Below are 13,289 nucleotides of genomic sequence, written 5' to 3' on the forward strand. Positions count from 1 at the left end.
CCAGCTGCAGCGCGAGTGGGCGATAGGAATCACAAAAGTGCGCAGATTTGAAGAAGCCGCACTGTAATGCTGGTTTGTGCTTCATATTGAAGTGAGCAGAAAGTAATTTTGAGGAAATAATTAAGGTGTCCGTCCTTCTTTTAGGTCATAGACAGTATAAATGGAAATTGAGCAGGGGGAGCAAAGACACTGTAGTTTAAACGTATTTATGTATCTAATATTTTTTTTAAAAAGTATGCACTGACTGACCTGATTCCTTTAGACATGTTAATCAAACGATTGGAAATAAAGAAATAAATAAAGGGCTACCCTCGAGAGTTGCACTTTTACTCTTGCAGTTATGTTGCCATTTTTTTAGGGATACCACACAGCTGAAGCGTGGTACACCATTATGTCTGAAAGCACAATTGTACTGGCATGATTATACCATAGACGTGGTGAAGTTTTATTCTACTGAAACACTGATTACCTCAGTTGTACTTCAGACTTTCGTTAAAATACTAATGTTGTTGCAGTCTAGAATTCCCTTGAAGAAAGCATTGGTTGAATTTCCAGTTAAATTAGTCGTCTTCAGTAGTAGTTCTTCATTGAGGTAGCTACACCTTCCTCACAGCTATACCTGAAAGTTGAAACAGTGCAGCAATTGCAGCCGCATGTTCAAAGGGACTGTACATATGGGGTTTTGAGTAGGCACAGATGCTTTATGGCACGCCCATGAAATAACATGAGTATTCTGAAATAATTTGCTTGAAACATGAACTCCAAAAGAATGGCCTTGGTCTTGTTAAAACGTCACTGTTGTTTTCTTCTATTTGACAGAACACTTGAAAGATAGATTGGACAAATATGTGCAACAGTGGAATGGACTTGTAAAGGTGTTTCGAAATGAGAGACGGGAAGGTCTAATTCAAGCAAGAAGTATTGGAGCCCAAAAGGCTAAGCTTGGGCAGGTAAGCCAGCCCTAACAAATTATTGTTGTTACTGTCACATAAGTTGAATTGTTTTATCATCTTAGTGATTGTATGTTTTAGAGCAGGCATTTCTATTTTTGTTATGTAATAAGAGCTACTTATATTCGGTGAAAATGACCCCAAGCTACCAGTGATGTTAATGTTGTAATTGTGACCACATAAAACAAGATTACATTAGTGGCCACCATATGCAGGATTACCTGCACTGGTCACCTTATAGCATCATGGATGACACATTAAGACTATAGCTGAGATGTTCCTGGCACCAAGGAAATCATATTGGTAATAGGTTTCCCCAAAACTGCATGAGTTATTACTCAAATATCAGCTGTACATACATATTGGCAATTCAGCCATTTTCTCCAAACATCAGCTTTTGAATTGGGAAAATACACACATTTTCGTCTTGCATATACATTTTTTAATGTTGGCATTTATACATTAATTTTCCCAAGCGAATGCTTCTAGTTTAGTGAGCTGAGATGCACACAGGGTGACTACTTAGGTAGCTGGAGAGCCACCAGTAGCTCACAAGCTACACATTGGAGAAGTTTGTGTTAGAGTATCTGTCTCACAAGTAGTCACTTGTCTTTATCTAACAGGTAGTCTGTTAGCTATAATCCCCCTTTGTTCATACATGGGATTGTGCTCCCCAGTCAGAACCTGAGCAGCACATTTGACAAAGCAGTTCACCAAAGGCCTAACTTGAGCACGGCTGGCTTTACCTAAGACCTTCTTACCAATAAATCCAGTAGGCATTTCCTCCTCCCTCCCTAAAATGCATATTTTAGGTCTCCTGTGTACAGTACCACTCCTTAGAGTAGGCTTTCGGTCAACCTATTGCTTATCATTGATTGGCTTTCTATCTATTTTTTAAACTTCTTTTTATTGTTTTATCATGACAAATAAATGTAAAACAAAATACATCACTTTGGTCACTGGTCACAGTAACAATGCAGCAGGCAGGCTTATGTAACCTGCTATAATCAGCAGTAAAGTAGAAATCAGAGTATTACCATTCACTTCTTAGAGTGTAAACTTAAGCGACTTGTGAGAACAGCTCATGACAGTGAGCCAACCGTTTATTCCGTACCGTTTTATATATTTTCCCCAAACTCCTTGGGTTTTCTAAACCGTTGCTTCTGCCAGGGGGCAGGCATCCATGCCCCCTAACGGTAGTGCAGTTGAAGGCGTTGTGAGTGCACATCAGTTCTCCACAATATCTCTCTTAGCCACTAAGCAACTGATATTGAATAACAATGTGTCCCCATTTGATCCTTGATGAATTTCCAAAAGAGCCATCCGGGGATGACCTTAGATCTGAAAGCTCAGTACACTTTGTAAGGTGGCATAAACCCTTGAGCAAAATTTGTAAATCCGCGGACAATACCAGATCATGTGAAATAAAGGACCAACGTCAGAACACAGTAGGTTCAATCCACTGTCGGAGAATTCCCCTTTTTAAGCAATTTCTCAGGGAGTAGTATATTCGATGGAAATATTTAAACTGCACCAAGGGCAGTCTGGAGAAGATTGCCTGCGCCCTAGCCACCATCTCGGCCTCGAGCCAATCATCATCATCTGATTCCTCAAGGTCTGTCACCTAATGTGCCTCAAAAGCAGGAGCGGGTATGCTGCATTAATTGCTAATGTTTTAGAAAGTCTTTGCCCTTTATCATCTCGAGATTCAGTTTGGCCGTAAGAAGGCTGTAATCCAGAATGAGGTTGATGGACTCCTTATTCCTCTCAAGTGCATGACACACCTGAAGGAAACCAAAAAATTGACATTTTTCAAGATTGTATTCCATCCCCAGTTCAGCAAATGATTTAATATGGGAGGCGACCTATACATCTCCTAAGGTCGAGATGCCATAGTGTCCAGGGTTCAAATCCTTGAAGCTGTGAAACTGAGGGCATCCACTCTTCTTCCCACAAGGTGTTCACTCATGTCAGCCTTTTGATCCAGGCCTTCCATTTGAGGGGCAGGAATTAACATTTTATAGCTGATGTAATAACTGGCAAAAATCAAGTGGTAGCTTTGTACCATAGAGTAACACCTGTACACCATACCCATCCAACTCACTCAGTTCAAAACAGATAGTAGGGTTGTCTCAGTCTCCAAACAGCCAATCATTAATGGGGAGCATTTGTGCAGTCCATTAATATAGCTGGATGTCCAGTGCACTCAAGCCCTCATCCCATGGCGACTGAACACATTGGGCAAACGCAGCTTGTTGCGGCCCCCCTCCTCATATACATTAAGTGAGATTGGCTTGCAATTTATTAAAGAAGGAAGGTGGTAGATGAAGCTGGTACATTTGTAAAATGTAAAGCAACTGTAGAAGAGAGATAATCATATAGATGGCTACTCTACTGTTTAAGGTGACATAGATGTGGCGCTATTTTCAGTTCCTACTATTCATCTGGTCTCATTGAGATCTGAAGGCCAAGATATATAAAGGGGTTCAATGACAACCAGAGAGGTGGGACCATAGGCTCTGACGTCCCAAGCAGAACCAGTACAGACTTCTGCCAGTTTACTATTAAATCTGACACATCCCTGTGTATTGTAAGAATCTGGAAAATTGTAGGGACCAATATGTAGAGGCATTCTGAATCTAGCAGTACATTATCTGTATCCAGAGATATCCGGTCCTCGATACTGCCACCCCAGGATATTCCCCACGCCTGAAAATCACTGCTGATCCATGCTGCCAAGGGTTCTAATGCTAAAGCAAATAGGAGTGTAGAGAGTGGACAACCCTGTCTTGTCCCTTTCCCGTGTCAGGAACAATCGTGACAGGATGCCATTAATTAATACTCGTGCCCAGGGGAGGAATAGTCTAGCTTAACATATGCTATAAATCTAGGTCTGAATTTCGTTTTATGCATCACCTGATACATAAAGCCATGCATGGCAGAATCAAACATCTTTTCAAAGTCCAAGGCATGCAAAGCCACCAGTCGTAGGGGTGTGGTCGATGAAAGCACGTGCCACATGTAAGTACCTAAGAAATGTTTAGATCCCGGCAATGGCATAAAGCCGTTTTGATTTGGATGAACCAATGTTTGAATCAGCCCAGCTAGTCTAGTGGCCAGAGCCATAGCCAATAATTTTGCCTCCGTGTTACCAAAGGAGATGGGCTGATACAGGCACAATCTCTGGGATCCTTACCGGGCTTAAAAATAACTGAATCGTCTCCCCACCCAGATCTCACGGCCAACAGTGGGTTTATCAAAAGACTGGCTAATTTCCTATAAAACTCTGAGGGGAAACTGTTTGGGCTCTGGCCTTATCCTGAAGGCATGGTGTAGGAAAGTACCATCTTGCCTGGCATGTTACCCCCATATTTCACTGTATGTATGTTGTTTTAGTCCTGTGTCACTGGGATCCTGACAGGCAGGGCCCCAGTGCTCATAGTATGTGTCCTGTATGTGTTCCCTGTGTGGTGCCTAACTGTCTCACTGAGGCTCTGCTAACCAGAACCTCAGTGGTTATGCTCTCTCTGCTTTCCAAATTTGTCACTGCAGGCTAGTGACTAAATGTATCAATTCACATTGGCATACTGGTACACCCATATGATTCCCTTGTATATGGTACTGAGGTACCCAGGGTATTGGGGTTCCAGGAGATCCCTATGGACTGCAGCATTTCTTTTGCCACCCATAGGGAGCTCTGACAATTCTTACACAGGCCTGCCACTGCAGCCTGCGTGAAATAACGTCCATGTTATTTCACAGCCATTTACCACTGCACATAAGTAACTTCTAAGTCACCTATATGTCTAACCTTCACCTGGTGAAGGTTGGGTGCTAAGTTACTTAGTAGGTGGGCACCCTGGCACTAGCCAAGGAGCCCCCACATCGTTCAGGGCAAATTCCCCAGACTTTGGGAGTGCGGGGACACCATTACACGCGTGCACTATACATAGGTCACTACATATGTATAGCGTCACAATGGTAACTCCGAACATGGCCATGTACCATGTCTAAGATCATGGAATTGTCACCCCAATACCATTCTGGTATTGGGAGGACAATTCCATGATCCCCCGGGTCTCTAGCACAGAACCTGGGTACTGCCAAACTGCCTTTCCGGGGTCTCCACTGCAGCTGCTGCTGCTGCCAACCCCTCAAACAGGTTTCTGCCCTCCTGGGGTCCAGGCAGCCCTGGCCCAGGAAGGCAGAATGAAGGATTTCCTCTGAGAGAGGGTGTTACACCCTTTCCCTTTGGAAATAGGTGTGAAGGGCTGGGGAGGAGTAGCATCCCCCAGCCTTTGGAAATGCTTTGATGGGCACAGATGGTGCCCATCTCTGCGTAAGCCAGTCTACACCGGTTCAGGGATCCCCCAGCCCTGCTATGGAGTGAAACTGGACAAAGGAAAGGGGAGTGACCACTCCCCTGACCAGTACCTCCCAGGGGAGGTGCCCAGAGCTCCTCCAGTGTGTCCCAGACCTCTGCCATCTTGGAAACAGAGGTGTTGGGGGCACACTGGATTGCTCTGAGTGGCCAGTGCCAGCAGGTGACGTCAGAGGCTCCTTCTGATAGGCTCTTACCTCTCTTGGTAGCCAATCCTCCTATCTTGGTAGCCAACCCTCCTTTTCTGGCTATCTAGGGTCTCTGCTTTGGGGAATTCTTCAGATAATGAATGCAAGAGCTCACCAGAGTTCCTCTGCATCTCCCTCTTCACTTTCTACCAAGGATCGACCGCTGACTGCTCCAGGACGCCTGCAAAACCGCAACAAAGTAGCAAGACGACTACCAGCAACATTGTAGCGCCTAATCCTGCCGGCTTTCTCGACTGTTTCCAGGTGGTGCATGCTCTGGGGGTAGCCTGCCTTCACCCTGCACGAGAAGCTCCAAAGAAATCTCCAGTGGGTCGACGGAATCTTCCCCCTGCTAACGCAGGCACCAAAAGACTGCATCACTGGTCCACTGGGTCCCCTCTCATCCTGACAAGCGTGGTCCCTGGAACACAGCAACTCTGTCCAAGTGACTCCCACAGTCCAGTGACTCTTCAGTCCAAGTTTGGTGGAGGTAAGTCCTTGCCTCCCCACGCAAAGCTGTGTACCGCGTGATTTGCAGCTGCTCCGGCTCCTGTGCACTCTACCAGGATTTCCTTCGTGCACAGCCTAGCCTGGGTCCCCAGCACTCCGTCCTGCAGTGCACAACCCTCGGAGTTGGCCTCTGACGTTGTGGGACCCTCTTTTGTAACTTCGCGTGGATTCCGGTTCACTCTTCTTCTAAGTGCCTGTTGGGGTACTTCTGCGGGTGCTGCCTGGTTCTGTGAGGGCTCTCTGAGTTGCTGAGCGCCCCCTCTGTCTCCTCCTCCAAAAGGCGACATCCTGGTCCTTCCTGGTCCTCAGCAGCACCCAAAAACCTCTACCGCGACCCTTGCAGCTAGCAAGGTTTGTTTGCGGTATTTCTGCGTGGAAACACCTCTGCAAGCTTCATCGCGACGTGGGACATCTGTCTTCCAAAGAAGTTCCTAGTCCTCTTCGTTCTTGCAGAAATCCAAGCTTCTTCCATCCGGAGGCAGCTTCCTTGCACCTTCATCCGGGGTTTTCTGGGCTCCTGCCCCCCCCCCGGACACTGTCACAACTATTGTACTTGGTCTCCTTGCCTTGCAGGTCCTCAGGTCCGGAAATCCGTTGTCAGTGCACTGCTGGTGTTTGTTGTTCTTGCAGAATCCCCCTATCACGACTATTGTGCTCTTTTCGGGTAGTAGGTGCACTTTACTCCTACTTTTCAGGGTCTTGGGGTGGGGTATCTTGGACACCCTGACTGTTTTCTTACAGTCCCAGTGACCCTCTACAAGCTCACATAGGTCTGGGGTCTAATCGTGATTCGCATTCCACTTTTGGAGTATATGGTTTGTGTTGCCCCTATACCTATGCTTGCCTATTGCAACCTATTGTAATTCTACAATGTTTGCATTACCTTTCTGACTCTTACTTACCTGATTTTTGTGTGTGTACATATAACTTGTGTATATTACTTACCTTCTTACTGAGGGTACTCACTGAGATACTTGTGGCATATTGTCATAAAAATAAAGTACCTTTATTTTTAGTATATCTGTGTATTGTCTTTTATTATGATATTGTGCATATGATATAAGTGGTAGAGTAGGAGCTTTGCATGTCTCCTAGTTCAGCCTAAGCTGCTTTGCCATAGCTAGAAACACAGCTATTCTACTAATAAGGGATAACTGGACCTGGAACAAGGTGTAAGTACCTTTGGTACCCACTACAAGCCAGGCCAGCCTCCTACACATGGCACCAATTGTGGCAAATATTTTTTCTATGGACATGGGCAAGTCCAATGTTGCCCTATCCACTTTTTGCAACGAGGGTGCCAGGAGATCACATCTAATGGGGTTGCAGAATTCAGCTATGGAGATAGCAGAATCTCTTTAGAGTCTGCTCTAATGATCTAGGAATACCTTCGAAATTGCAGTGGATGTGGTGACTAAAGTCCCCAAAAAGCCTTGTTTGCCTACTACCAACCTAGTCTCCATTTCATGATTAGCAATCTAGAAAATTATTTTGCCAGTCTTATCCCCCAGGTCATAAAAACAGTGTTGGGAGGCTCTCCAGTGCTGGCAGTCTCTTCCTAGCAACTTTTCTTTTAGGAACTGTCTGGCCACTTTTAGTTCTCGAAAGGCATCTTCTTCACTGTCAGCCTGGAGTCTCGACTACCTTACTCCCAGTTTACTGCTCAGATCAATTATGTTGCTATTTTCATCTCTACAAAAGAGCCACTGTGACAGAGATAATGTGGCTATGAGCGGTTGCCTTTAATGCCTCTTATAATGTGATAGCAGAGGAGGCGACACCTTAGTGAAAGATAGAAAGTCTTCAGTACCCTTGTGGACATGATTCACAAACCAGCCATCTAACAGACTGTATAAGTTTAAATGCCATTTACCTTCGCCCTTTGAGGGAGTCTCTGGACTATCATCTCCCCTTGGGAGTGGTCAGAGAGGCACCTAAGGGGGAATGTCTGATTTTTGCACTACCAGCAGGTCAGAAACTGGAGTAAAGAAATAATCGATTCTAGAATGTGACCCGTCAGCGCCATAGAACAACATGTAATCTCTTGTGGGTGGGTAGTGTATTCTCCAGATATCAGTCCACCTTAGTGCAGAATTCCAATCTGGCAAGAAAGTCCTTTGATCAAAGGCACCAAAGGACCGAACGTCCAGGTATGGATCGATAATGGTGTTGAAGTTGTCACCATGAATCAGTTTACCTTCTGAGATTCTTAGGGTCAAGTCAGACAGGGATCGTAGTGTATTCTCGCTAAGTGCCGGTGGCACATAAGTGCTAACAAAGGACCAGGAGACACTGTGAGTAGTCGCACAGTTATACCTATGTACCTGCACAATGGATACGCGTGAACTCCAGTGACAATGTAGGGAATGACACAGTGTATTAAAATAGCCTCTCCACTAGATCCAGAAGTAAATCTTTCATGATACACCCTAGAGTAATCATATCTACCCAAGAACCCTCATCTAGAACCCAGCTGATGGGTTTCCTGCAGAAGGGGAAGCTGGATGAGATATCTCTTAAAGTACTGAAATTTTCCCTTCTCTTCATTTTATTATTCAGACTTTTCACATTCCAAGAAATGATCTGAAAATCATCCTGCCTTCTATATGATGTATTGAAAAGCCTACTGTGTAAGCAAGGGGGGCACATCGTTGTGTCCCACCAGGTGCTGTTAACTAACAAGAACAAAAACTCAGTCCCAATACCAACACCCCTCCCCACACTTCCTGAAATAAAGCATTATCGCCCATCAACTATAACTGTGTGATTTCTACTGGTCACGAATATGACCAATCATAACCCAACACTGAAGCTAATAATTGAGGGTTACCAGCAATAAATCAACTGTAACTTGAAGTCTCCAATAGCTACCCTTTCTTGGGCAGGGAAAATTCCCTCCACCCTTCTGCCCTCCAACCCTAAGTCATGTTTCACCTACCCCCACACAGTCCTCTTCATCTCAACTAGAGTTCGTGGGGATGGACTTTTTGCCTCCAACAGTCAGTCTCGATTCAAGCCACTGCCGGTTCCCAAGACGGGGACGTCTCTGTGTCACCTCTTTCCTCATCTGTCAAGCATTGTTATCTCCTATCCTAGTGTCTCAGGAGTTTCCAGGTGTCTATTTGCTCTTCCACCCAGTTGCAAGAACTCTCTGGGGAGTCAAAGAAATATGTTTCTCCGTGGTGGATAACCTGCAGATTTGCAAGATAGAGCAGGGTATAATGGAGCTCTATGACTCTTGGATTTTGTTTCACCTCCTGGAAGGATCTGCGTTGCTGCTGCACCTTGGTAGTGTAGTCTGGGAAAATTAAGAGCTTGGAAGGGTAACAAGCCCCTCTGGTGCCCCCTATAGTATGGGGTCTCTGTGAGCGTGGGGAACTATGCTGACAAATCGTTGAGCGAGGAGGGTCCCCACAAGGGATCTTTGGCACCAAGGCTACTCCAAAATTAAACACGGGGAAAGGGCCTCAAGTGGGACCCACTGCTGCTGTTGCCTCACACTGAAGAAGAGATCCCATGGATAACACCTTCAAGTTACTCCCCCCTATCTAACATCCTGTACTGCCCCAGGAGGGGAAGGAATGGCTAATGAACAGCAACAGTGGAATGGGATTCCCACTACATAGGAGTTCTTATTGCTCCCACTCTGAGACTCCAGCGCCCAGCTCGGCCCAACTGCTTACTCCTTGGAAAGAGGAACCTCTGGATCCAAACACTGAGTCATGCGAGGCTGTCTCAAGTCACAGAGACCGTCAAGGCTAGCAGAGTCAGTGTAAGGCTGTTCCCCTAATCCCTTCACTCCCACTAAAATTACCCCACCCCAAAACACCCCCACCTCTGTGTCCTCAAAACGCGAAAGTGGGAAGAGAAATGCTGAAGTCAAACTTCAAAGGCAGGAGTTTTGCCACCTGTCGGTCCAGCCCGGCCTCAGGGGTGACCCTTGTGAGCTGTTAAACAGACTCCCAGTGCCCTGGTCCAGGAAGCGGGTCAGTCTTCTGTTTAGGGCAGCAGCCACTGTGATCGCAAAAGGGAAACCCCACATCCAGCTGCCAACTATGTCCACCTTCCCTTGCCAACAAAATCCGTTTGAGCTAGGGTCAGATTAAGGCCCACCTTTGGGCCCGGTTCACCTTTGGGCCAGGCTTACGTCCGTTGGCCACGTTAGCTGCAGCCCAGCTGTCCACAGTCTCCTCAAGCCGGGCCTGGTCTCTGCCAAGAGGAAAAGCAACTGTCCAGCCATTTCAAGGGGCAAAAACTCAGCTTGACAGGGGGGCCACTGTCCGTGATTGTTGAATGCATTTAGTGGCTGGCTCATCGCATCTAAGATAAAAGCTGCTACCAAGGATATTGCAAAGGATTGAGGACGGTCAGTTGGAGATGCTCCAAGTTGTGTCCACCATCTTCCACCAATGGTTGGCTTTCTTGTCAGTATCGTTTGCTTGCTTTTTAGTCATTGGCCTCCCTTCCTCTTATTGTGTGTATCCCTTCTCTGGAGCATAACATCTTTACCATCAGTGAGGCAAGCAGGTAATTTGAAGCAAACCTACTAACTATTGGAACAAAACATTACAAAAAAGAAGAAACTGTGCTGGCAGGGAGACTGCCTGGTGGGACACCGGCGACTGAGGGAATTGGGACTAAGCGCTGGACAGAGAAGAAAGAGACTGTCCTGAATGTATAACTGTGACACTAGTCTGCAGTAATGGGGACCTGAAGATAAGAGAGCTTTAACTGTGCAAGACTGTTGCACAAAGAAAGTGAGACTGTAAGGAAAGAAACCATGCCAGGGAAGTAGCAGTGACAGAAGGAACGAGAGCTGAGTCAACTGTAACTGTGAAACACAGCTGTGCAAAAAAAAGACACTGCTCGGGGGGGGGGGCAACCAGAAAAGACAGCTGTCGACAGAAAAGGAATATGACTGAGACAGCATATATTGTGAGAGAGTTCTGTATGGAAGAAAAAAGTGTCTTCCTGGCCCAGCAATTTAAGAACTACTCACCTCACTACAACTGATTTGCAGCACATGGCACAACACTGAATAAATATCCAGTGCAGTGTTGTGGAGCAGGGGCCTGTTTTTGCCAAGCTGAAGCTAGTCCTTCTTCTTCTCGTTTTTGGCACGTGGTATACTTGGAATCCTTCCTTGCATCATGACTTGTTCAATGAGGAACCACCATTCCTTCAACACTGTCACACTAGTACTGCACAGAAACTCATTCCTGGACCAACATCGCTCTGCAACCCATGCACCATAAAATGAAACACCGTGCTGTCTGCAGCAAGTGTGGTATTCTCTATGAAACTGGAGAAACAAAGAGATTAGTGGGAAGAAGGAATGGGCAGAATGCAGATTCAAAGCACATCAAACAAGTATGCCACTGTTTGGGGCCAAGCATATGAGAAAATGTGTACCAGATAGAAAATCATATATCTATTTCTGAAACACGCGTTCATCCAAGAGTTTTCTGGCGCTATATATTACAGATGCTTGTTTCCAAACTCAGTGGTACCCTATTCTCCTCACTTTATTTGTTTTGCTTAGTACTCAGGTTCACTTCTGCTCCAATTCAGCAATATTGGTCTTGATATCTGTCTTTCGAGTAATTGTTTTATGTAGAAGTGGGCAAGCCACTGAAAGCTCAAGCGAGGCTCGAGTCTGAAGCCTGGCTGAGGTCGAGGTCCTGTTCTAACTTATAGATGATAATGAACCGAGCTTTCATGTGTCCTCTGCATGCCTACCTCCCTCCCTGTAGCCAGGATGTGGCATTACGGCCAGAGCTGCGGACTTTGGAACTAGGGAACAAGGTTTGAGTCTTGGTGCTGGCTCAAAAGTCTATGACTCTGGGTAAATCATTTAATTTGCCCAAGCTTATAAACAATCAATATGAACTGGTGCTCATGTAAAGTGCTCCCATACATTTGTGGCGAGGCCCGGTATATAAGAACTGTAGAAATATGCACAAAGAGGTAAAAACAAATCCTTAACATAAGGAAAGACAAATAGATGCCCGTTTATTGACTGATTTGTACAGTGTTAACCAGAAAACCTGGATAACGGCTTCACCTCCTAAATTGTGCGATCTTAGGCAAATATTTTTATTTTACCAAACGTTTTCTTCTTCATTATTCCGTATGCAAACACTTTGAAATATGTGAGTTTAGACTACCAGTTGTACAAAACTCTATTCTGTTTGATTTAACAGACTATAATGTTTCTCTCTAATAATCTTACCCACCTAGAAGTACTACATTACAACCGTTCTTTCCTCTTGGTTCACTGATGGTTCATGTGTAAAAACTATCACTTTTAATAAGTACTTCTCAATGCAGTTTTATAACGTCACTATTAATGTCAAAGGTTCCACATGTTAAAGAAATACACAGTTTTGAATGTTGATGAGGCTTCATTGTATTCTATGTGAAATGTGTTGTTTGATTTACATAGCAAACATGTTCAGGGCTCCGTTCTTGCATGGGCTTGAAGATCCGGGCCAGACTCTTGGCTCGGCTTTAGCTCGGTTCTCCCTGTTAATTTGTAGGCTCACCCATCTCTAGTTTTATGTGATTTGTTTTCACAAAGTGCTTTTAGCAACTCCTGCAGCGTTCTTGACAGTTCCAGGCGGGTACTGTAATTATTCAAAATAATGTCAAGAAATCACATATGTGCTTAGAAGTACAGGAGTGCAGCTTTCAAACTGCATATATAGAAGATTTACACTAAGAATGTAAGTACGGAAATGTTCCTGTAGCTGCAGACAGTGTGTCTGAGATGCAGATTATTTTATGACCATTATGTTCAGCTGGGCTCAGTTAACCTTTTCATCTCTGTATTTCTCCACCTCCCTAAATAAGTTAACTTAACTAGAACACAGTTTTCTTGGAACATATTGGGCTTTTATAGTCCACGTCTTTCAAATACAACCACATAAATATGGTTTTACCAAAACAGCTTGTTTATTTGATGTGCTTTTATTATACAAATTGTAGTACCCACACAAATGTAGCCTGTTATGGTTGCAAAGTGTGTAACTTTTATGGGCTGCTGATGCAGTTTCAATAACAGTTCCTTCAAGAATTGTGGTGGGGTGAGGGAGTCGCACCTTGAACAATAAATGTCAGGAGGGAGTAATTAAATATCAAGGCCCTCTCTTTGCCTTCATTACCAGATCATTGAGAGGTCTTCTCCTGCCAGCAGGAGAACCCTGTATTTTGCATGCTCCTTAAGGTCCCCTGCGCAGTGATACATTATTTCCTCCCAGG

At 45.0% G+C, this 13,289-nt stretch overlaps 1 protein-coding gene across 3 annotated transcripts in view; it reads left to right on the forward strand.

Annotated features, from left to right (window-relative positions):
* GALNT7 (polypeptide N-acetylgalactosaminyltransferase 7) overlaps positions 1 to 13,289 on the forward strand; it is a 456,997-nt gene that overhangs the window by 303,473 nt on the left and 140,235 nt on the right. For all 3 annotated transcript variants that reach the window (XM_069244367.1, XM_069244357.1, XM_069244375.1), the window contains exon 4: positions 820 to 950. In XM_069244367.1, the coding sequence (XP_069100468.1) occupies positions 820 to 950 (131 nt within the window). The remainder of the gene's footprint in view (positions 1 to 819; positions 951 to 13,289) is intronic.

This window comes from Pleurodeles waltl, chromosome 1_2 (genome assembly GCF_031143425.1).
Source record: "Pleurodeles waltl isolate 20211129_DDA chromosome 1_2, aPleWal1.hap1.20221129, whole genome shotgun sequence".
NCBI classification, from domain to species: Eukaryota; Metazoa; Chordata; class Amphibia; order Caudata; family Salamandridae; genus Pleurodeles; species Pleurodeles waltl.